The sequence below is a fragment of the Epargyreus clarus genome, unplaced genomic scaffold (assembly GCF_041222505.1).
Source record: "Epargyreus clarus isolate Ecla_fem2 unplaced genomic scaffold, WU_Ecla_fem_2.2 ptg000026l, whole genome shotgun sequence".
Classification (NCBI taxonomy): Eukaryota; Metazoa; Arthropoda; class Insecta; order Lepidoptera; family Hesperiidae; genus Epargyreus; species Epargyreus clarus.
In genome coordinates, this window is record NW_027332233.1 from 1,770,898 (window position 1) to 1,796,264 (window position 25,367).

General features: G+C 37.8%; 3 protein-coding genes and 1 long non-coding RNA gene across 8 annotated transcripts in view; 2 read left to right on the plus strand and 2 right to left on the minus strand.

Moving 5' to 3' along the window:
* The window catches only part of skd (mediator complex subunit skuld), an 89,366-nt gene extending 78,503 nt beyond the window's left edge, over positions 1-10,863 (plus strand). The window contains exons 17-29 of the mRNA XM_073087943.1: positions 239-388; positions 806-1,008; positions 1,245-1,382; positions 1,529-1,960; positions 2,065-2,204; positions 2,354-2,628; positions 3,002-3,178; positions 3,560-3,789; positions 4,064-4,209; positions 4,389-4,666; positions 4,928-5,188; positions 5,645-5,898; positions 6,633-10,863. Of these exons, the coding sequence (XP_072944044.1) occupies positions 239-388; positions 806-1,008; positions 1,245-1,382; positions 1,529-1,960; positions 2,065-2,204; positions 2,354-2,628; positions 3,002-3,178; positions 3,560-3,789; positions 4,064-4,209; positions 4,389-4,666; positions 4,928-5,188; positions 5,645-5,898; positions 6,633-6,765 (2,817 nt within the window). The 3' untranslated portion in view covers positions 6,766-10,863. The remainder of the gene's footprint in view (positions 1-238; positions 389-805; positions 1,009-1,244; positions 1,383-1,528; positions 1,961-2,064; positions 2,205-2,353; positions 2,629-3,001; positions 3,179-3,559; positions 3,790-4,063; positions 4,210-4,388; positions 4,667-4,927; positions 5,189-5,644; positions 5,899-6,632) is intronic.
* On the minus strand, positions 10,856-14,051 carry LOC140753382 (uncharacterized). The gene is made up of 2 exons (XR_012103559.1): positions 13,621-14,051; positions 10,856-13,106 (listed from the first exon to the last, which is right to left on the minus strand). It is a non-coding gene; the product is annotated as an uncharacterized LOC140753382 (long non-coding RNA).
* Positions 14,052-15,492: 1,441 nt separating this feature from the next.
* IPIP (Inositol phosphatase interacting protein) lies at positions 15,493-18,102 on the plus strand. The gene is made up of 4 exons (XM_073087446.1): positions 15,493-15,925; positions 16,860-17,045; positions 17,224-17,367; positions 17,757-18,102. The coding sequence occupies exons 1-4, from the start codon at positions 15,721-15,723 to the stop codon at positions 17,909-17,911; spliced, it is 690 nt and encodes a 229-aa protein (XP_072943547.1). The 5' UTR covers positions 15,493-15,720; the 3' UTR covers positions 17,912-18,102.
* Positions 18,103-21,245: 3,143 nt separating this feature from the next.
* Positions 21,246-25,367, minus strand: part of osp (myosin phosphatase Rho interacting protein outspread) — a 310,065-nt gene continuing 305,943 nt past the window's right edge. For 2 of the 5 annotated variants that reach the window (XM_073087441.1, XM_073087440.1), the window contains exons 13-17: positions 25,032-25,184; positions 24,101-24,197; positions 23,172-23,244; positions 21,920-22,072; positions 21,246-21,447 (exon numbers count right to left, since the gene is read on the minus strand). In XM_073087441.1, coding sequence (XP_072943542.1) covers positions 21,386-21,447; positions 21,920-22,072; positions 23,172-23,244; positions 24,101-24,197; positions 25,032-25,184 — 538 coding nt within the window. In that variant the 3' untranslated portion in view covers positions 21,246-21,385. The remainder of the gene's footprint in view (positions 21,448-21,919; positions 22,073-23,171; positions 23,245-24,100; positions 24,198-25,031; positions 25,185-25,367) is intronic. The other 3 variants (XM_073087443.1, XM_073087442.1, XM_073087444.1) reach the window with 2 other exon arrangements.

The following is a 25,367-nucleotide window of genomic DNA, read 5'->3' on the forward strand; positions in this document are numbered from 1 at the left end:
AAGTGCGGAGTAATATCGTTTTATTCGTAAATGATATAAAAACTACATTTTTAATATTTTTTCAAACACGAAAATATATGACAGTGACAATTTCAATTGTCAAAACTGGTTACATTTTCTTGTAAGGAGTGAGTAATCTTTACTAATCTATGGTTTTCATGTAAATTTAATTGGCTGTTTAAGAATATTGTACAAATTTGATTTTATAGTGCTGGATTTTAATAATATTTATTTTTAGGTTGTGGGTAACATTCGGGGCGCGGACGCGGCCACGTACCTGTCGAGCGACGCGTGCGGCACGGCGGAGAACGAGCCGGCGCAGTGCTCCTGCGGCTTCAGTGCCGTTGTCAACCGCCGCCTAGCGCATCGAGCTGGTCTCTTCTATGAGGTTCATATGTTTTATTTCGTACATCTCTTGATTGATTATTTTTTATAATATGGGAGTAGTAGTCGAGCATGTAGTCTAGTCCACCTGATGGTAAGTGGCTACTAACATCTGTAATTAACTCCAGATAGGATTAGATATTCCTACCTGGAGTCGGCCACAGGTGCGCCGCTACCCCTGAGGACTAAGCTGGAACGCCTCGGAAATATGCTTATTGCATAGTGTATCAATTGTTTTGACGTTGATCTTATCTTATTGTGTCATTACACATTGCTTATTCGCAACTATAATATAATTATAATATATTTATTTCAGTAAGAATAAGACAATATTTATTTTCAAAACGCAATATTTAGCTTTACGTTAATTAAAAATGATAAGTCTGGTCGTGTACGATTGTAACGGTGTACGTGTACGCAGGACGAGATGGAGATAACGGGCATAGCGGAGGAGCCGGGAGGGGCGGGCGGCGGCGCGGGGGGCGCGTCGCTGGCGGAGGTGGCGGGCGTGCTGGTGGCGGCGTGCGCGGCGCCGGCCGGCGGGCCCGCCTCGGCTCTCGCGCGCGCCGCCCGCCGCGTCGCCACGCAGCGCGCGCCGGACGACCTCCGGATCAATTTACTCGAGTTAGTACACCGTTTAACTTTTATGTTTCCAGAGGAGTCCTAGACCATATACGTGGACGGATTTTTTTTACTTTCTAAAACAATTACAAACCTATATAGATAGAAATAACTTTAATCTTGATTGTACAGTAACAGCCAAAGTTAACAATAATATTATGAATACTGAATATACAAATAAATTAGTATTCATTAAGAATTAGATATTTGCAAATTTTATGACATTATAAATATTGCAGATATTCCGACGGTGGCGCGGCGGCTACTTTAGCATTACGAGCGTCAGCGACGGGTTCGCCGTGCGCCTCCAACACCACCGTACATCGGTGGCCCTTCATTGTCGCCAGAGCACCTAGGTCTTCCAGAGATATAGTCAGGTAAAATAAAATTTTATAGACTACAACAACTGCCAATGACATAGCTATGCTTAGTCATCAAATACTGATAATAATTTCCATTAGAAATTGTTACATTACATTGTTAAATACATTTGAACATGAAACTTATATTGGAATATTTGCAGGTTAATGCGGCGGTTGCGACCGCTTCTGCAAGACGCGATACAGAAGCGGTGTTGCGGCGCGCGCATGTGGGACGGCGTGACGGGCCCGCTGACGTGGCGGCAGTTCCACCGGCTGGCGGGCCGCGGCAACGAGGACCTTTGCGAGCCGCAGCCCGTGCCGCCGCTGCTCGTCGGCCACGACCGCGACTGGATCTCGCTCTCGCCGTACGCGCTGCGCCACTGGGAGCGGCTCTCGCTCGAGCCCTACTCGTATTCGCGCGACGTCGCCTACGTGGTGCTCGCGGCGGACGGCGACGCCTTCTCGGATCCGCTGCGGGCGTTCTTCAAGGAGTTGTCGGCGGCGTACGAGCTGTGCAGGCTCGGGAGACATCAACCGATCACGAGGATAGCGAAGGACGGCATTGTCCGGACGTCGCCTACGGATAGGGATAGGTGAGTGATTGCTTATGTATGTCATAGGATCTACATTATGAAGTCCTAGAATCTTGTATGTATGTAAATTATAGATATTATTTACCGTGATATTGTTATTACAGGGATTCAAATTGCGAAGAATGGACGGGCGAATTACCACCGGGAAGGTTGGGCGAGTACGTGCGAGCGTACGCGGATACCTTACGATCGAGTATAGTTCCGCAACTCGCCGCATTGAACATCGACCGAACCTTATTTGAAAGTAAGTTTATGAACCAAGTATGTCACCGTATTATTTTGTAATAAAGAAAATTATTATCTGTAGAGAAGTGCTTATCTATAGGTACTTTTCTTCAATTCTTTCTTTGTTAAGTTCAATCATTAACACTTAGTATTATATGTCGTGCTTAGACAACAGCGGGTCGATGCGTCCCCCGGGCGAGCGACCGGCGACGCCGGGTGGAGCGGCGGGCGGCGGCGGCGGCGGCGGGAGCGGGGGCGGGCCGGGCGGCGAGGGCGAGGCGGAGAGCGCGTGGGAGGAGGAGGAGGGTGGCGCGCCGGCGCTCGTGCTGTACGTGGTGGAGCCGCCCGCCGCCGCCGCGCACCGCCCGCGCGCACTGCACGCGCTGCTGCGCCTCGCCGCCGCCGCGCACCACCACCTGCACCACCACAACCCCCTCGTCAAGGTAACACATTTTACACTATGCATCGTATGCCATATCAACAAGTACTTAAAAGCAGGTTATGTGTACATAGGTAATTTTTAACGTAATTTACGACTACATGTATCAGTACGAAATGTAAATTATATATTCCCAAGGTGTAGTAGACTAAATTTATTACCGGGGGATATCATTTTTGATCATTTATCTGACTAATTAATTTATTACATAATACTGTGCACTTGCTCTTTAAGCATTGATTAAAAAAGTGATATATAAAATACTTTATCAAAAAAAATCCGCTCGGGGTGGGTGGCCTCCCTAAGTAGTGCGTCGCTTCTTTGCGTGATGTTTAGCCTTGCCGAGTTGTTGTAGTAACGTGTTGTGTGGTCATCAGATAATATCCCTGGAGGGCGTGTGCGAGACGTGGAGCGGGCGCGGCGGCGGCGCGCGCGCGCTGGCCTTCAGCGTGTTCAGCGGCGCGCGGCGGCTGCTGTCGCACCAGCCCACCGGCAAGTCGCTCACCGGCTTCGGCACCGCCGCCAACGCCAACCTCTTCATCAACAATAAGGACGTGAGTATCATGTGCATCGTTTTTTTTTTACCCCAATGACTGTTTTGTCAATCAAAATATTAATAGACTGTAATATTGCAATAAAAATCGAACTTCAAAGGTCTGATATTTAAGGTATTGATGGTGCATTTACACTTATGTTACATGTGTTATGTTTATGTAACATAAGTGTAACCATCAACAACTATTTTATATAATAAAGGGTTTATTGCCTTACGTCACTCTACGGGTCACTGTTAACCTGTCCTAAAGGATGAGATTGTTAGTCCTTAAAGAAATTTGTTACCGCAAGTTTCGATTATCGTTTTAGTTAGTTATAGATTTGTATTTGGCTACTTGCACAGTTCACTAAATTCATTCCCTTTTGTTGAATGTGTGCAGGAGAAGAATCGCGCCGCATACAAGCTGTTCTCGCCGGCGTGGGTGCTGGCGCCGCCGCGCGCGCTGCGCGAGGTGGCGGAGACGTGGGGCGCGGCGTGCGGCGAGGGCGCCGCCGTGCTGTTCCTGGCGTACTGCCTGTCGCACGACCAGCGCTGGCTGCTGGCCGCCGCCACCGACGCGCGCGGCGAGCTGCTCGACACCGCCGCCATCAACATACACGTGCCCGCCAGGTAACACACATTAACTGTTCAAATTTTGAACATTACAGTTTGTAATGTCCAAAATTTGTCTTTGTCAATTGTTTTTTGAACTTCCAAAAGACAACGTTAAGTGACATGAATTATTAAAATTACTTTCATGAATTAAGACAGATGTGTTGAGGATTGCAATATAGTGAAAATAATTGTTGTGTACATGATTTTGAATATCCATATTTACTTTGAAAATAAAAAAAATATTAATTTTGTATGGCATTGTGAATTACATTTTTATTCTATATTATAGATCACGACGGAGACGGTCAGGTCCTGCGCGGCGGTTAGGGTTAACAAAGCTGATGGACTTCACGCTGGGCGTCATGAGCCAGTCCGCGCAGCCTTGGCGGCTCGTAGTGGGTCGCGTCGGACGCATCGGGCACGGCGAACTCAAAGGTAAACGAGTGTTCAAATTGTTTTTGAAAGCATGGTGAAACTATGTTTAAACGCTACAGTCTGTTAATTACAATGCAAAGTTAAGTTTGTGTTACAATAACTAATATAAGAACAGTGCGATACCATGCCCAAGCTTTCTAAGGTTACACAGATGAGTTGATGACAACATTTTCCCCCAGGTTGGAGTTGGTTGCTGTCACGCAAGAACCTGGAGCGCGCGTCGGGCGTGCTGCGCGAGATCTGCGGCAGCTGCTCGCTGCTGTACCCGCACGGCGCGCCCGCCATCCTGTCCGCGTGCCTCGTGTCCACGGAGCCCGACTCGTGCCTGCGGCTCATGGCGGACCGCTTCACGCCGGACGAGCGCTTCTCGCAGGCCTCTATCCAGTCGCACCTGCACACGCCACGCGACGTCACCGCCACGCATATCCTCGTCTTTCCCACCTCCGCCACCACACAGGTATGCATCGCTCATTATCACTGTGCATGTAAACAGCTGAACATCCAGTTAATGTACGCTTGTTTAATTTATACGTTCATATTTAACGTAATATATAACAAGCCCTATTTGACAAAATAAAATGCGTTTAAATTTATTTGTCTTAATCTCTTTATCTACAGAAATTGTCTTAAATTAAATAACATGATTTTTGTCTCATCATAATATTTAAAATAAATTACATCGAACAATGTTAATGATGTCTTGTACAAATTGTTCCAGTCGAATCCTATGTCATTCGAACAGCCGATGGCTAACGGCGAGGAGAACGACATGCTGCTCGGTCTGGACGACATGGTGGAGGAGGAGGGCGAGGACAACATGGCGGCGCTGCTCAACGACATGTTCATGTGGCCGCAGAACAGCCCGCGCGCGTCGCCGCGCCGCCACGACGACGACAACAACAGCCGCGAGGGCTCGCCCGCCAGGCACGCGCACTCCGCCAACACCGGACACTACGCGCATAACGACGACACGCAAGCGGTCTGTTGCATTCACATAACCACATACGGTCACACTTGATGCGCTCATTCTCAGCGCTTTTGGAATCTATTCTTATACAATCGTTCCTACAGTGTATTCATACAATAAATGTTTTATTTTTAAAACTAAGAATGTTCTTAGCTAAGGGGGGGGGGGGGCGGATGGAGCGGTCCGCCCCGGGCCTCGGATCCTGGGAGGCTTTCAAAACACAGTTGTTAAAAAAAAGTCATCTGAACCAAACAATCTATGAAACTGTGTACCAGTCAGCGGAAAAATCACAGGCGAACTTTTTACACTGGGGGCTTCCATTCAACTTCCCTCCCCGGGCCTCCGACAACCTTAGTCCTCCACTGGTTCTTATTTCTTTAAAACTTTTTCTTCATCTTTTGCCTGTTCCAGTGTATGAGTGTCATGTAAAGCAGTGTTCTCATTTGTTGTAATTGCATGCGCGTACAGGAGGCGGTGGGGTCGGTGCTGCAGCAGCCGCTGGCGCTGGGCTACCTGGTGTCGACGGCGCCGCTGGGCGCGATGCCGCCGTGGTGGTGGGCGGGCTGCGCACACCTGCGCGACGCCTGCCCCGCCTTCCTCAAGAACGCGCTGCACCTGCAGTGCTTCACCGGACACGCCGCCGACGACTACGCGGCGCTCACGCAGCGCTCGCACCACCATCACCACCCGCTCGACTCCACCACCACCACCGACGTGTTGAGGTATAATACACGTTAGAAGATGACTTAAAGGCCTGGCCAAACAGAACGCGTAAATTAGCGCCGCGTACGGCGTAATTTATGCCGCAATCTCACGTCGCGTTGTGTTGTACTGAGTTAGTAAAAAGCGGTCACACAGAGCGCGTACGCGAACGGCATATGGCGTTCTAGCGCGGCGCTAAGCGTTCTTGTCGCTGGGCGTTGTAAATTTATACTGATTTGCGTACTAGCGCCGGGCGTAATTTTGTAAAATATTTATATTCCAACTGAAAAACCAATAGTAAGCGTTAGGAGACACTACCGTATAATAGATCTACATAATATAAATGATAATAATTATAAAAACGATAATGAAATAAAATTTGAAAAATTTATTTTTGTTTTCCCTTTGATCATGATAACCAAGCACATAAACGTAATAATTGTCCCACATCTGAATCACTCAACATCTGAATAGCGATCTATTGTCGAAAAACTACCAAAAATATGTGATGATTTTAAAATTAGTGCGTTGTTTAGCGCCGCGTAAATGTAGTCTGTGTAGCGTCCAAGGCCGCGGCGCTAGAACTCGGCGTAAATTACGCCGTACGCGGCGCTGTAGTTCGCGTTCTGTTTGGCCAGGCCTTTAAGCAGTGATTTTTGACATATTGATTCACAGTTATCTATCCTGTATTTATATCTACAAGATAAACCCAGCACTGTTTTGCTTGTAACACACTGAATATTATTTATAACAGGTACGTTCTCGAGGGCTACAACGCGTTGTCGTGGCTGGCGTTGGACGGCACGACGCACGACCGGCAGTCGTGCCTGCCGCTGCACGTGCAGGTCCTCATGCAGCTCTACCACACGGCTGCGGCACTCACCTGAAATGCCTCTACGACGGAATGATTCGAGTGGCTCAGTCAACTGAGCCGACAAACGCCTTAGCGACCTGAGTGAATGTTTTAGCATGTAAGTGCAAACCTGAGTGTAGTGTCCACTGTTGGAGAAGTTTGTGAAAATTATCTATGTGTTTTTCTAGTGTTTACAGTGTCGGTGAATGTGTGACATGTTCTTAAATGCAGCTGTTTGGGCGTTTAACAGCCATTGCTGCATACTATTTTCGTACACAAATTGCATGAGCAATTCATATCTTGAAACTTTCTTTTTTAAAATATTATGTGACAAGTTGTAATGGCAGATGTAATATGATACATATCTGAAACGTGAATGTCTTCTGGAATGTCTTAAATTATTTGCCGACACTGTAGGCACTAGATTAGGATCGGGCTAGTGAATAGTGATGGTATTATCACTGGGTAGGCCAGAAAGTTAATTTTAAGTAGGCAATTGGAGTTGGTGATTGGATGTTGACTTCAAGCCACAAATTATAAGGTAGTAAATGTATACACTACTGAGAAACTCGTTTATGCCTATTGGCCTGCATCCCTTTGTATGTCCTGCAGTTGGGCATAGGTCTCCTCGCATTCGGGGGCAACCTGAAATGTTATGTCTATATTATTGAAATATTATATTGGCCTGCTTTTAATTTTGCTGCTTTTGAATTCAATCATCTTTTTTATTTGTTCATAATTTAATGGCCCAAATGTTTATGATTACCATTTTACTTACATGGTAATATATTTAAGTAAACAGTACAAAGAATTTGATACAGAATACTACACTTGGAAGTTAACATCCAACACTTAGTGAATATCAGTGATAACTAAATGTTTGTTTAATGCGATGCAGATTGTTAGAATCCACATATGAAATCTTTGGACATTGTTTTCTTGTGACATATTTATATGAGAGATGGCAAATTAATATATAAATAGGCTACAGCAATGAGTTTTACAACCTCGTGTTTTTAAATATTTATAGGGTTCACATGTTGAAGGTAACGGTCACACTTTGCAATGAAGATTTTGTACCTATTTCTATGTTTAAATAAATCTGCGAATTCAGCAACTCGAGTGTTAAATGTGATCAAACCACAAACTAAGGATAATTAGATGACAACAGTACTTAGGTAGATTAACTATACGGTAGGGTGTAAAAGTAAGACGGCTTCGTGTGGTAAAGGCAGTTGTTACTGTGTGTAGACGCCCCAGTAGGGGCAGTTTGTTGGGAAGGTAGTTGTTATAGGCAAACGAATGTTGGTCTTGTTTATGAAGGCGCTCTGTTTGTTGTATGATATATGTCTTTAAAAAATATTGTCTGTGATGTTAAGGATTTCTGTTTTACGGATTCACAATATTTTAATAAGGTACTATAATAGTACTTAACAGTGTTGGTTGTCAAAATTTGTATAAGTAATGTTGAAATACAAAGGCATACAGCAAACAGAGCAGTACAAGTTGCTATGCACAAGCTTGTACGGATAGGAAGATGTTAAAATTATTTATAGAAAAATAACAAAATATAAAATAATTAAGCCGGGATAAATAGTTTGTTAAATACAAAATGTTAACAAATCTTATGAAGGTCCAATTTGGCTTAGCAGTGTTTTCGAAATATATTAAAAGCCATTGTACATTGAGAATTAGTATTGTAAGGGCATTCCTTATCGTTGTACCTTCCCCAGAACACCCAATAAACTTCCATTACAGTCTTTCTATAACCTTTCTTCCAATCCCCATCCATGTCACTTAACCGAGTTTAGGTAAAACTCTATAGAAAACTAATGTGTCCTTTTATTACGTTTGTAATAAATTATAATTGATTATCATTTGTTATGAAGACATAAGTGTTCTTTTATACCATTTTTGAGAATATATTATTATATTTATGTCCCTAATATATCTTCCCCGGGGATTCTCCAGATATTTTTATGTAAATTTAATATTGATACCCCAACTTTGCTATTGGCATCCATTTCGTGCCCTATAACATAATCATATTGTGTGGCCTTTACCCACAAATGAAATAAATACGACTCTTTCTTACCTTATTACTAATTCTAACATTCTAACCCTCTCATTTATTAAATAATTTCAATGTGTTTTACTGAAAACATTAGTTCCGTAAAATACAATATATTTCTTTAGTTTTAAATGATGACTTCATTTTGATCGATCCTACCATATCCTGTATGCTCTTATTACAAATGAAGGGTGTTACACAAGTTACGTACTGCAGTTGTAATGTAATTATTTCATTGTTATATATTATGTAATATATTATTACTGTATTATGTATTATATTATTATTGTTTTATGTTACAAGCCGGTATGAATTACCAAAGGAGTTAGCTATTTGTGTAGTGATTTAGATATTTTCTTACCACCATGTTTCTGTGTATAAGGTTCGTTTCACAGGGTTTTCGTTCGTCTCAACATTTGAAATGTCAAAAAATTACTCATTTAATTAATCATTATTTTTGTACTTGTTTTTTTTTTTGTTGGTATATTTAAATAAAATAAATTATTTTTTAATTGAGCTCGATGAAGATTGCGTAATTATACTTTTAGATACAATTATACATTAGACGAATTGACTATTGCCTTAGCATCCAACTTGTCAACTCTTGTACATTTTAATACCGAAGGGAACAAAGATCAGTGTCGATTTACGCAAATTTTGCATTACACTGAATTTATGGTAATTTAGTCTTTTCTGATGTACCATTATTGAGCCGCAAAGCAGGCAATGTGCAAGAACGGCGTAATATTCTAAAACTAGTTCGTTAGTTAATGAAATCGTCTTATGATAAGAGTAACCGCTGATCGGGGAAGTAATTAATTAGTAACACCAATAGATTATGAATAGTTAAAATAAGTATAAAGAGAAATCAATAGATCATGTTTGAACTAGCATTTGTATTATTAGATGTCGTTTTATAAAATATAAAGCTCATTATAAAACAGCAATGTTGATTCGTCGAATCTCCCACAGTTTTGGTAGTTATACGAAATTTTCTATTTTTAATAATAAAATTTAAGTAATAGGCCATGTGTGCTCAGGACAAACCATGTAAATATGTATGGTATAATGCGTGATTGTGTGATTATAAATTTTCTGCACTTGCCCTTCTTGAATTATTAAAATTCGTTTCATTCAGTTTAATTTCCATTATGCTGTGTTGGTTGTTGTAATACCAAAAAACATAAAATGTATCCCTAACTAGCATATTGGCTTTAATAATTTAGCAAATTCCAATCCTGTCGGTAAATTTGTAAGACAATATAACATAAATAAGAACAGCAAGCAACACGTAACGCAGTTACTGTAACATTGTATCTGTTACCACATATGTTGAAGATTTTAATAAAGTTAATCAAATCAAAGCGCAGTATAATGTATTATTAATAAATTGCTTATGTTGCTGCTAACCAGAGCATTTTCATTTATAATTGCAACAAAATCAGTGAACTGATGATAGGAAATTGTACAGGTTTTGTACGATAGGTGGCGCGCCGGTAACGTAAATTATTTAATTGTAGCGGCGGCACCTCCGCGGTCCGCGACCTAACTAATAAGCATAGTTAAATATGAAATGTTTTAAATGTGTTACAGCATTTGAGAATATTTAATGATGTTGTATATAGTTTATATTTTGTTTTGTATAACAACAATTTTGTATATAAAATCGATTTAGGAGGGAATACCGTTGAATATGTGCCCACTTTGCCGATGACGGAGCATGTTTTAAAGAAACCACTCGTAATATTTTGTACAGTTGTTAATAAGAGATTCGTAGTTGAATGAATTATTTTTAAGATTTCGTTTTTGACTTTTTTTGTTATTGTGAATTTGTCAATTTTTGGGACGTGGGATACAACTGTAAATAGACCTCACCATTTTGTCAGATATTAGTTTTAAGCGGTCAAATCTGATGATTGAGGTGGAAATGAAATTTTCTAAATGGAGCAATCATTAGAAATTCGTAAATAAAATTAGCGTAATACTTGATATTAATATAACTTTATAAATAACTGTGAAAATAGGTAATAATAATTATGAATAAAATATTACATATTTAAAGGTATCCTTTTATTTCATTGAGTAATCCCACAATCATTATAATTAAAAAAAGATATATATAAAACACATTTATATATTATGTTCATAAACATACATTTTTGAATGTTTTCATAGTTTTATTTTTCGATAACAATCTGTTGTTTTCTTTTATCATATAAAATATTCTCACTCTAACAAACAATCTTTTTAAATAATCAACAGGGAAACATGGACAAGGTGTATCAAATGTACATGAATTCATTGTTTGAAAGATATCATTAGCTGCACATGATATTTTACTGTTCTTTCGAAAATATTCAATAAATTTACTTTCTAAAAGAAGCAAAAATCCTGCGAATTTTAAAGGACATAAAAGTTTAGTTTGGTTTGAATCTGGGGTATCCTTGCACACATTTATATCATTTTTTACATCACATGTATGCTGCTGAGAACATTTTAAATACAAGTAACGATTTATATGATCAAACACATTTTTATTTGGAAACCCTGATCTATAGTCTACAGTAGATATTTTCAGTGGTTTACGTAAGTCCTCATAATTGTCACTTTTCATTAATAATTGTATGCAATTTTCAATATTACTGTTTGGTTCATTTAATTTGCTCCTTGGTGGCTTAAGTAGGTTATAAACAAAACTTCGAACATATAATCTATTAAATTGTTGACTTGTGCATTCATCCTTGTGGGTACTTTGCTTTATTCTTTTAAGGAATTGATTAAGACACTTATGGCTCAGTCTTCGCATATGACTGATGAGTGATTCAACACCTAAGGATTTTAACTCTTCAAATAAATGCTTAATGCTCCTGATCGATATCAGAAAACCTTCAATGAATTTAGTTTTCTCAGTTACATCTTCTCCATCAGATTTCCTGAAGACCCTTAATCTATTAAATGTAGTGACCATGTGCTCAATATAATCGTCATCAAATTGACTGTCTTCCACACAACTCTGGTTTGATGTTGATTTGTCCGTACCAACCTTTAATAACTCCGACATATACAATACGTTTTCTATAAAATTGTCTGTCTCATCCTGAGATATGTCTTCAAAATGGAATGTACAAGGTTTTGCATTGTTTTTGACTACTTTTACTAATTGGTCAATATCATAGATGTTAAAAATTATTTTGTCATTTAATGTAAAGTAAGTGTTATCCACTGTAACTACTCGTGAATCAGATGCATAAAGAAATTCTGATCTGAGATCTGATATAAAACATCTAATATCTAATCCAATTTCAATGAGAGATGATATGACTTCATCAATCCATTGCGATATTTCAGGGCAGTTATTATATTCCGAAATTAATGAATATGCTATTGGCTGTTTCCAATCTTCCAGTATTCCTTGCACCATTAATATAATGGCGTATGTGGCTGGGTGTAGTGTCTGCTCACCATTTACTTCATGAAATCCAATTATTCTATCATATTTTATATGATAGTATAAATTTGGCTTCAAGAACATGTGTCCTACAGAAACACTGCATATTTTTTCCCTTTCTGACATATGACTTACTTTACATTTCAGCGCTTGTAGTAAGGAGGTAGGCAACCTTGTTGTTTTTGGAATAACAAAGGTTTTCAGTGATTCTACTGTAGGCAGATCCAATATATGTTTTAAACTTGTGTATGTTTGAGGATTTGAATAATACAAATTTAAGGCAAATAAATTTAAATTTATGTTACTTTCCACATTCTGAGCTTCAATATGCCATTTGATGATTTTTGATATTCCTGGAGGTAAAAACTTGCTGCATAATTGTAAAAAAAGACCCTGGTCATTATCTTCTTCCAATGATTTAACTAGGTGGTCAGTTGCATTTAGCCTATTGAGTATTTCAGTATCACTTACAGTCTGACTGCTCTTAGAAGTCTTTATAATACTTTCACAAAATTGTGATATATCAGGATCTGAGTGATGTGACATATCTGAGTGTGACAAGCAAGAACCAACATCAATATAAGTGTCCAGATGAAGAGGTGCATTATTTACTGCCGAACCAACTCCATTACGCACCGTAGTGTTTTTTCTAGGCACTCGAGGTGTTTTCTTACGTTCAAGATGTAGAGTGGGCATGGCTTCCCTTGTAAGATATTTTCGGTTTTCAGCTCCTCTTTTTTGAACATATTTTTGTTCAAAGTGTGCTTCACATATCCTGTGATTGGCTCTAGTTTTTTCGTTGTCCAATTTGCTAAGTAAATCCAAACGATCAACTGTTACCAGCCATTCGTGTCGCCTGTAAGAAAACCATATATTAATCATTGATTTAACTCAGGCCGTGTATAATGTTTGTAAGCAATTGTTTATTTTTTTAGTAAGGAAAAAAATTAAACTGAGAGTTTTCCTGATTACAAATTAAATATCATTTACATTTAAATTAAAGAAAGATCAATCATCAAAGATAAACAATTTCTATTAGATGGACTATGCTTTCATAGATTACATAAAAGATCAAAGATGTAAAAAAATATAAATAATGTTTTAGGTGTGAGATTGATTTTCTCAAGAAAATCAATCTGCTGTACAGCCTAGAACATTGGACAAATATATTGAACTCCTATGGTTAATGTTACACTAGGCATTCTAAATCTTCGAGGAAACCAGTGTTTAGCAATGTGGGACACATAGATTCGGATAAAAGGAAGATCACTCTAGCACGAAACATATTCGATCTATTATTAAACATACAATGCAAAATGGATGACATTCTGCATGCACATAATATAGACATAAGGGAGTGTTTTTTTTACCTTTTTTTGTCACTTGGATAAGTGAAAAATGATAAGTCCTTCGCTGCATAAGATGAAATCCTGCAAACAGTACAGGTTTTCCCAACCATTTCGTTTATTTGCTTTTGGGCGTCTCAGGCACTATTCGTTAGTATATTCATCTTTTAGGGACTACTGACAGGAGATATTTATACGATATTCATTAAATGGAGACTACGGAAATATTATGGTTCCAGTAGTTGTGATAGTAACGTAGAAAATAAAATAATATTAAAAATAATGTAGGTGTAATAAATAGAAATAATCACAATTTATATTTGTCAATCAATGACAGGTTGGTGTTGGAAGTCAGAAATGTCAATCATAGACACGGATCTGACAGAACTATAATTTCCTTTTTTAACACATTGTCTACTACTAGCTTTGACTTATTATCTTTTAGCCTAATCAGACAGAATAGGGAATATGCATGTGATTTAGATTTCCTTGTTATTTTTTTCCTCGGTACATTACGGTCCTGAAATTACATCTAAACCATTATTTTTTCTTTATTCCGTATTAAATTGTTTAAACCTTTAACCAAAAATCGTAAATTATGCGAGGGAAATTCAAATTTACAAAACGCATTCCCATTGGTCGAATCGAAAAATGACGTCACATAGCGTGTTACGATGTTTATCGGCGTCGATATTCAAACTGTTTGTGCGAAAAATTGTTTTTGTCTATATTCCTAGTGTTATTTATTACCTACTGCGATCTTTCTACATAGTATTATTAGGAATAATCAAGAACAATGATTGAAAGTAGTACCTAAAATATGCAAAATGAATAATCTGGTTTTTATGCATAGGTCAATTGAGAAATATTTAACTGATCGTAACTTATTTTGTTAATATTCTTTGGTTTTATTATTTTTCTTTATTTTGGAGTAGCAGACGAGCATACAGTCCACCTGATGGTAAGTGGCTACTGCCGCCCATGAACATCGGTAATCAACCCCAGATAGGATTACATATTCCCACCTAAGGTCGGCCTCAGATGCGCCGCTACCCCTGCGGACTAAGCTGGAACGCCTCGGAAAAGTCTGTCTCGCTTACCACACCCTTCAAACCGGAACACAGCAGCGCTTAAGACTGCTGTTATTAGGTAGAAATAGGTGTGGCGGTGGTACCGCCGGAGTCGAACCACAAAGGGTTCTACCACCTTCAACCTATCACCTATCTTCACCTATCTTTATAATATTATAATAGATTATAATGCATTTTGTGTTTCAAATGATAGTGTTTGATGTAAAAGTCGATAAGTACCTAACGAAGTAGATGATCAATGCAATATTTTAAAATTATTGTTTGTTACAGTAAATGCAAATGTTAATGCGATCTTGGAGATATTTTATCTGTTTCTTATAATCTTGCACCACATTTTTCGTATTTCCGCATCTTTTGCAAAAGAAAAAACACTATATAATGTATTTATAGTAGTGGTTTTGCACAATAACTCTAGGAAATATTTATAAAGTGGTTATTTAGCCTTTCCCATAATGTAAATAGTGATAAAACAGTTTATTAAACGTTTTCACGTTTAATAATACCTTTATGTGCATACAGTTATCATCAATATCAATACAAATCACGCTACGTGACGTCATTCAAAGAGCGCGTAAATTGGCGGCGTTCAAATGTGTCAAATTTTATTGATACTTTAAATAATTTTTAAAAAAATATTTCAAACACTAATAAAATTGTTTATATTTTTTACTATGTTAGAACGATGTGATAAGTGGTTTAAAATAATAAAATAAAAATGTGCATATTCCCTATTGACAGCAGCACAGATAATATAGTACGGTTAAGACAGTTTTGACAGATTTTTCCTGACATTTTTGAATTTTGACTTCAAGTGTCTTCAAGTGATTTAAGTCATTTTTGGCTTAAGAGTAATGGATATTTTTAATAATTATATCCTCCTATATATGTGAATTTACGAAACAATACCGCGTCTATTAGTGTTACAAACAGAGATTCAAAAGCTTAAAAGTGTCCAACATTTCAATTTTGTGCAATGTACCGAGATTAAATGTTACAGTAATTCTAATTACCTACGTATAAGAAATTATTAATCATGAAGATAAATGAGAAGAACTTGTGTGCTTTCGCGTCTTCTGCCACTCCCGTGGACCGCGAGGGATGGCTGGACATGCGGGGCGAAGTCGGCAAAAGTTACCAACGAAGGTGGTTCACATTGAAAGGAAACCTGCTGTTCTATTTTGATAAGAAAGGTGACAAGGAGCCCGTGGGAGTGGTCATCCTCGAAGGTTGTACTATCGGTGAGGTTTATTATCATAATATCATCACAGGTATTTTGTGTACAACTTTTATATTCTTAGCAAGTTGTATCAAGAATGACAGGTCTAACGAGAGTAGTCTTATGTGATTGTTGGTGTAGAATTGAGTAGCTCGCGAGTGAGTGATATAAAAGATATATATCTTCACCAAAGAGCTAATCACTCGTCAACTCCGTCGATTTTGAATTATATCTTTATATCCGCATCACATGGTTGAGTTCATAGGTCCATATGATTCCAGATATAAGATCTTCTTCGACTCAACAGTGTTATACTCGCTTGCGAGTGAGTGATGAGTCAAATGAACGACTGACAGAGAGTGATTTGAGTCAAATGCATTACATATTAAACACTAAATTAAAATCTTTTTTCTTTCCTAAGAATATGAAAACACGGATATACAAATAGTGTTGGCTGTGAAATTCATATATAATTTCTTGCCAGTTTTGTATTAATTATAGGAATCAAAAATATTGTCAAAACATATTGATTTGATTCTCTGAAAGATTGATATAAAATGTTGCTATTATTGTTACAGAGCTACTGAGCTAAAGTGAGCTTCTGAGCTAAAAGAGAGATATATATCCAAGTTCAAAAGATATATCTCTCTCTTTTCACTTTATTGATATATTTTGTGCACCTCTATGTTGGTGTAATTTGTGTGAAGTTTGTAATTTTTTATAGATAAAATAATCAAATAACCTATGCAATGCCCAACCCGTTCAAAGATGAAAATTAAAAAATAGACCTCAGTTTTATAATTATTTTTGTGAATTGCTTCATGTTGAAGTATGGAATGTCCCATATATAATACACATTGTTCAATTATTAATTACCAGGATAACTCGCTCATTTTATCTCATTACTCACTAGATAAGCAAGAACAACATAAACATTGTAATATTTATAATTACAGAGCTAACAGAAGAAGAATGTTATAGCTTCAAGATTGTATTCCATTGTGAGGGTGGCCGCACTTATTACCTGTGTACCAACTCCCAGGCTTCCATGGAGGCCTGGATGAAGGCTCTGGCATGTGCTAGTTATGACTATATGAAGCTCATGGTGGCTGAACTGCAGAGGCAGTTGGATGAAGCTCAAGGTAGATAAGTTTTATTTTAGAATCACATGTTATTCTTCCATATATTAGCCAATCAGTTCCTATTATTACAATGATGTGTATAGTTTTAAACTGCTATCTCAAATAACTAAAAAATATTGCCCATTTCGTAATAAATATTTAAATTATATTAAAATCATGCAACTATTGTTACATAAAGCTGAGGAAGCAGCGGAGGCTGCTGCAATGGTGACAGTGACTCCTCCAGATGATGAGCCCAAGGTGCCACCAAGAGGGCAGCGGTACAACCCTTTCAATAGGGTCACAGAGAGTGAGAGCAAGACTGTGCAGGGCAGTCGACATCGTAAGCATTTATTTAGATGTATTACTCTTGTAGCAATATTCATCTGGAAATTTTAATGTACTAATGGAATGGATATTAGGTATTTAACCTCTATTAAAAAATAAAGTGCTGTTATAGATTTTTTACTTTTATGTTATAGATTTAAAGTTGAGCCAATATCCCTGATGACTAAAGATGCTTCTTTTTACTGTGACTGTACTATGATCACCCTGATTTATGTTTTCTGCCATTGTGAAGATACTCTGAGTGTCCTAGGCTATAAATTTTCTCTTCCAATACATGTCATAAATGTTCAGGCTATATATAATAAGCTTATTAGATGAAGCACAGTAAATGTTATGGTATAAGCTTAGTGTATGTGATGGTAATTGGTATATCTGTGATTGTAGACAAGGAGAATGTGCGCCCGGAGCTGCCGCGCAAGAAGGTCCCGTTCCGCGAGATCCACACGCAGCACGGGCGCGCCATCCTCGCGCACCGCAGCGAGTGGCGCGCGCGCCGCCGCCAGCCGCCGCCGCCCGAGCAGCCGCTCATACAGCTGTGAACACCCGCCACCACTCACCACACGGGCTCATGTGAGTGTAACCTTAAATATAAGTACCACATGATGGAAATATTGATTTTTTTCATTTCGTATGATTTTAATTTATCTTAATCCAAGATTCTAAATCTTCAATGAATAGAGAGTGATTTGTTTTTTTATTTATTTTAAAGTGATTAAAGGCAAAACATTTATTATTTTAATTTAATGTACACAATGACATGTTTACGATAATGTAAAAAAGTTTAGCTTTTTGACAAACTTAAAGCGATTTTTTTGTAAGATTCCTTCTTAAGAAAGTATCAACTGGGAAATATAGAATATTACTATTATTATACTATTATGACATAGACATTGTAGTCAGTCAATGTAAGTTACTGTTGACATTATTTAATATGAGAATAATTTTTAAATATATCATTGTCTTACATATTGATGTTAGGTTTACAAAAAATATTGTTCCTATTTCTTATTTGATATAATACAAAATCACACACAATAAAACAGGTGTTTTTGTATGATGTATTTTCTCGAGTAAGCAGATGCTGCCTGAATTATACATTTCATATAACCTGGGTTAAGTAAATATGTTTAGTCAGCTATGGATTGAAACGAACTAATTTGATTTATTTGCGGCGAAGGAGTTATTAACTTATTAAATAAGAAATGATAGAATGTTTTGACATGCATCATATTCAGAGAGCGACTTCATCCCATTCAGGCTTATTTAAATCATGAATTTAGATTTTTGTTTTGAGTTTGGTTTACCTATGTAATCTGTTTGTATAAAAATTCCTAGAGTAATGCATAATGGGAAGATATGCCATTTATGAGAATTGCCGTTAAAGTGAGTATTTCTATATGAATAAGTTTATAATAGTAGTAATAATTGTATGTTGTATATTAGGGCTACATTAATACGAAAATTAGACAGTATTATTAACTAAACTCATAGATTAGTTGAGCGATCTTCCAAGTGTAACAAACCGATTACTGAATTGATTATAAATACTCCTATAATGTTAGTGTACTAAAATCTCGCTCTTAATAAATATATATAAAATTTTTACACATTATTTATCTAATTGTGTGAGCATATAAAACATGTTTGGGTATTCTTATAGATTAGAATTTTATTTCAAAATTTATCTTTACAGGAATAAATATTCGGAATAGTTAATGTGAATTACTTGTATCTAAAAATGTTACTTTTTCCTACGAAATATGACATTAAATCTTCAGAAAATACTGAAGTTGATTAATTTAAAATATAAAGTTATAATATAGTGACCGAAGTTTATGTTATTAGAATAGTTATAAGATAGTTGTTATTGTTACCTATCGTAATACCTATAGATATAATGGTGTAGTATTTTGTAGTTAACCATCAGAAGCTTTTTTGTTATTAATAAAAATGGTTTAGTTAATAGGAACATTTGTTTTTAAAATTGTGTAAATGTAAATGTTTTATATAATTTACCTAAAAGAGAATTAAACGAGAGTCTCGGAATAAAACGATATTGTTGTATTAAGTAGTTTATTTTAAAAATCTTTGTTATATAAACCAACACTTTACAACGTCAACTAAGACAAAAAGAGGGAGATAATTTAACGTAATTTCGGCTCGCGGCACAATACGAACTTATTTTATAATAAAATAATACCTTATAAACACACAGTAAACATTTCGTATCTAATACAAATAATTTTACGTTAATTTTAAAGTATATAACTGGGAGAAGTAATTTTACGAAAAATATACTGGATGTTTACCTCCATATAATTTTGTCAAAAAGTCATTTTTTTCCTCCAATCGCACAGAACGATTGTGCCGGTCGCCCATAAATAAAGCCGCGTACACAATCGTGTCGACAAACGTAACTATGCATCCGTTTTGGTATCTCGTTATACTTTATGCAAAACTAGACATTATTGAGCAACGTACACAACACCGCAGCTATTCTATATCGTGCGAGGGCATGAGGCATACATTCGTTTGACCGCGAAGAGTGAGACTATACACAACAAGGTGAGGCGTGGAAGACAGCTCGCGAATGCCCAGCTCGGAAACATGGTAACAAAATAACACACACTCATACAAGATTATTTGAAAGCGACGTCGCCACACTGACGTCCTACGTGTTAAATGTTTAAAACAATATTATATGCCTTGACGATTGTGCCGAGACGTCTATAAAATAAATATATTTGTCCGCAATTGTAATACTTAAAATTGTGATGTCAAAAAACAAAATATTTCAGTTGCGATAGACGTTCTCCAACACACTCGAACGTTAGGTGCCCGTAGTCTAAAACTCAATACATAGTATCTCCCATATCCATACATATAATTCTATCTATGTATAAATCTACAAAAATAATAAACAAGGGAACTAAAACTAGGGAGACACAGCGATGCACTGTCCCGGTCGTGTCCCGCTCGCGGCGCCGCCAGCGTTAAGGCGAGCGTGTCAAAAATACCACTCGAGAGTATATAGCTGTGTCTCGTGTAAATGTCATAAAACTCATAAATAAGAAATATTTGGTAACGAACTCCTTACAAGGTAATGGACAGGGCAGACTGTGCACTAGAAACCGATGGTTACAAAAGACAAGGGCAGTTAGTATTTACAATGTTACAATTTTTACAAGTCGATATATGTCACTAACCGATTCGTCTACAGCTAACTTAAAGGAACGGAGGTGAGTCAATGAACGAGTGAATAGTTCGAGCGGGGTTGCCACCCTGCCGTGTCATTGAATATTGTTTCTATTTTACAATATCTAGTCATAAAAATCATATACACATCTGTGTAATGGCAATTTGTAATGGCAACCCAGTTATTATTAGAAAAATCAATCAAAAACAACATCAGAAGGAAAGACAGTGCGGAAGTAAGGCAATATACACTCTATAGTTAATTAAAATTAAGTAAAAAAAAAACAATGCAAACAAAGTTATATACATTTTCGTGGTGGGTGGGAGTTAAAAGTTCTGGCCACTTCTCATAGAGGAAGGTCATTTTTGGTCTTAGTAATAACTTAACTACATAATAATGGGGCACTAAACGCTTCGTCAGTATTATTAGTTAACAATATACTTTTTAACGGTGCAACGGCGGGTGTGAAATAAATACTTTATTTCAATCGAATAAAACTCACTTCACAGCCGCCGCCGACCAACTTACTAATAAAGGATACATTTGATCGATAAAACCATAAATACTTTCAAACTACCACATATTTTTTAATAATTAATATACAATTTTTAATAATTATATCTGTGGTATAATAAAGGTTATATATTACTTTAATAACATATGGATAATACGATATACGATAATACGTGTAAGCAAGTGGCCAGGTGCTAGCGTGGTGGGTGTGGCGTGCCGACGGCCCCGTGCGCGCGTGTCGCCGTCGATCCGATCCTATCCGTTGACAAATGAATCGTTAGAAGTTATGTTGGTGTTGGAAGGGCTACGTCTCGAAGCGCTTCTTGCGAGCGGCGACCATGCCCGCCAGCGGCGTCGTACTCAGTTCTGTAAAAAATAAGAATAAGTAAATCTTAGTAAATAGTTTAGGTGGTAGAATGCATTACAAATTTTACGATTGGAACAGTACTATCCCCTATTGTATTTTTGTCTTGTTGCAAGTTTTCCGATTTGATGCTGATTAGTAAACGGAAGAAGCGCTCAGCGGCTCAACCTTTCTACAAAGCAACGTCATGCATGTCAAACTGTTGTTTGTTCGGTCGCTAACTTGTAACCCATTTATGAACATTGGAGCAACAGGTGAAGAACCAAGTCTCCCGAAAAGATCCCGAGCACATAAACATGAAAAGGGTTTCAGTCAAATTATTCAAATGAGGAATTCCAACTTAGTAACCAGGTTGCGATTTGTCATACACTTTGGGAAGCATTACTGGTCTGATTGGTATGTAAGCTGATATCTGTAAGCGGCAATGATCCCACATTGAAACAATAATGTACAAAGGCATGAAGTGGGGTGGACCTGCACAGGCGACAGGTGCATGCTCCTGGCGGAGTCCGGCCGCGCGAGCGCCGCCCGCGCGCCCGCCCGCGCCGCCGCCAGCGTGCCCGCGCGCGCGCCCGCCCGCGCTCCCCGCGCGCGCGCCAGCAGCGGGCTCGAGCGCGCTGACTTCCCCTACACGCACACACACGCTACGTTAGCTACGCGACATGAGGGAGCGAGCTTTCATGAACGACAGAACATTAATGATGTGTACTATGAAAGGTAGTCGTGTACTATGAAAGGTAGTCACAAAACACTGTATTTATTTACATTAAATTGCAACTGATACTTTTTTATCTACAACATTTAATGATTCCTATTATACAATTCGTGAATCCTGTCTATGGTGTGTATAATTTAATGTTTTACAATCAAAATTTAAATAATCACGGGTCATAAAGTTTCAGTTTGGGATTAATATCCAAAATGTTACATCGTGAAAACTTTAGTTGATCTATTTGTTAGTGGTATGACTATTGTAGTAAAAAGTATTAAATCGTATGTAGGTTCGTCATTTTTATGAATGTAAGAAAAATGAGTATGAAGAGACACTCAGTGCAATCGTGCAAGTTAAATTTTGAAAATAACACTTATGGAAATCTTCAATAATGTAATCAATCAACTAAAACCACAACACACAAATGCGAACTATGCTATTGTAAATATGTACTTTGTGTTATTAAAAACATAACAGGCGGAAAGTATTTATTTAAAAAATGTTAATATATAATTTATGCAAATAAAATTCCATCATATGTATTACAAATCGCACTGGCATTTGCAAAGGCTTGAATTAATTCAAACAGCAACAACATTAATGAATGATATGACATTGATGTAATCCTTTAATAAATTATTAATTTTGTTTGCTCGTTGTGGTTAAACAATGTCATTATGTAAATAGAAAAAATTGCTGATGTTTAAAAATAATAAAATTTTACTGAATTTTTGTATGGTTTGTGATGAACAATGTTCTTCAATGAATTGGTTTTAGGAGAATATACACAAAAAGTGCATAATTGAATTATAACTAATATATTATTTTTACAATCTATAAAATAAAATAGCGATTCACGTTTTCTCATAGCGATCCTATGAACAAAAAATAAATAATTAAAAAAGTTACGGTTAATTTAAAGTAATGTTAGTAGTAAAACGAGTGTAGAGTGCCACCTGGTGCATATCCTCCTAACCCCGTAGCGTGAGCCAGTACCGAGCAAGCGGCAGTTACCTGGTCCCGGCGCGCGGCCCGCCCAGGCGGCGGCCAGCCGGCGCACGCGCGGCCACGGCGCCCGCCTCCCATGCTGTTAGTGCCCGCACATGTACCATACGTAATGTACCGATCGCAACTATTGAGCCTATGTACGCTTTACGCTGGAGCGAGCCTCTAGAGGGGTGCTCGGGGCGTACTCGATACTCAGGCTTACTCTCGAGGAATTATTAAAAGAAAACTACGAGTTAAAAAGTTATTGAGATTAAGTTACTTCTAAAATGTACTTTAAATTCGATTGGGCATTTGGAGATATTTTAACAATTTTGAATTCAATTTATATTATAAATTAAAAGTTAAAATTGTAAACTTAAAATGTCTTATATCATAGGTATGACGATGCTTGTGCGATTGATTATGTTGTGCTCAAGCGAAACCCGTATGTAAATAAAATATAATTAAAAAATATAATAAGTTAATATAAGCCTTGAATGAATGTTGCATTTTCTTATACCAAGCGTATTCGACTCAATTCGTGCGACCTATAGAATTGAAATAAGAAATTGTGGATTTACAAAAAAAAAGTGCAAATATAATAAATATAACTTGTGAAAAAACTAATCTACACGGTAACGTGGCCGAAATTGCAATCGCTGTATAAATACAATTATACAATTATACAATTATACATAAATTGCAATTGTTTATACATTCGACAAATACATACGTGGCGACGTGGTGAACGTAATCGCAATATGTGTATAAGTAAAAAAATATAAATTATACATAAGTTGCAATTGATTATACATCGCATAAATGTCAAATGGTAATTTCGTGCAACGCATGAAGTCATGCAAGCGTGGAGCGATCTACGTTCGTACTAGAAGCTGTCAAGCGTTGGCTGTAAGCGAAAACTTATTGCACTAGCTAGATATGATGGTGTGACGTACCGGTGCCGTGTCCTCTATCAGCTGAGCGAGCGACGACGACTCCGAGTTTTTCATGTCATTCGCTTCGGACATTATGTGCGCCCGTAGTTGTTTATTTCTGGAATATAATTAGTTATACTGTTATTGGTGTATTAAGAAAAAAAATCGTGTTTTAGCCTGTGCTTTGGCTTGAAATACGAAATAATCTTTGCAGCTCAGAGCATTGTTATATTACAAATAACACAAGAGTAATGTCTCAAATCAATCACAGGTGATAATAATTAATATAAAATAAGCATTCTCAAAGTCACATTTGTTCAAACCGGAGCACGTTAGCTTTACACCGCTGTTACAAAGTCCATGGTACTGCAGTGGAACAAAGTTTCGCCACGTTTTATCGACGTCCTTTAGGTATCAGTTAAGGAGAACATAAATGCTTTGGTCCTAAAGCAGACTGAACGACCAAGGTCAGGTCCGGTGAAGTACTCAACAAACTTTGCGACACGACAACCTGTCGTAACGTGAATGTTGACGTTTGAGACGGTCCGTTCGACCAAGCTAATCAGTGTTTAAATAAACGTGCTATTGAAACGCTTTTATGTAGAATCGTCTGTACGACTGACTCGTAAAGCATGTGTGGCAATCGAATTGTAGTTGCGACAGTCCGACTGACCGTATTACCGACCTTTGCAACGTTTTTTTATATATATATGGCCCATGGACATATAAACATATACAATCAAGCCCAGATAAAGATATTCCTACCTGAGGTCGGAAACGCCTCGGAAAAGTATGTCTCCCTTACCACACCCTTCAAATCTGAACACAGCAGCGCTTGACATTACAGTTAATAGGCAGGAATAGGTGTGGTGGTGGTGCCACCGGAGTTGACCTACCACCTTTAATTCCCCCCTTTAGTCACAATGTCACACAGTATTAGTGTGTATCGCACCTGGCGTCGAGTTGCATGATGTGGTTGTGGGCGTGCGCGAGCTGCGCGGTGGCGGTGGCGAGGCGCTCCTCCAGCGCCGCCGACTCCACGCACTTCACCGAGTACTTCTCCGACAGCGACAGGATCTCGCGCTTGATCTCCTCCATCTCCTGTCTGGAATTGTGCAAAGGATTTCTTTAATTTCTATCACTAGTGGGTTTACGCAATACGCAAACTATATTTCATATACATATAATCATGATATGTAAAAAAAAATGTATATTTTTAATTGTTTGCATCTGCATGCATCTTTTGTGGGAGGGAGGTTGGTACATACTGAATGGTTTAAAATATATA

Excerpts from the sequence above, each read along its gene's own strand:
- IPIP (XM_073087446.1), top strand. The coding sequence starts at position 15,721 with ATGAAGATAAATGAGAAGAACTTGTGTGCTTTCGCGTCTTCTGCCACT. Across the intron at positions 17,046-17,223 it reads GCAGTTGGATGAAGCTCAAG|CTGAGGAAGCAGCGGAGGCT; the intron begins GTAGATAAGTTT and ends TGTTACATAAAG. Across the intron at positions 17,368-17,756 it reads TGTGCAGGGCAGTCGACATC|ACAAGGAGAATGTGCGCCCG; the intron begins GTAAGCATTTAT and ends CTGTGATTGTAG.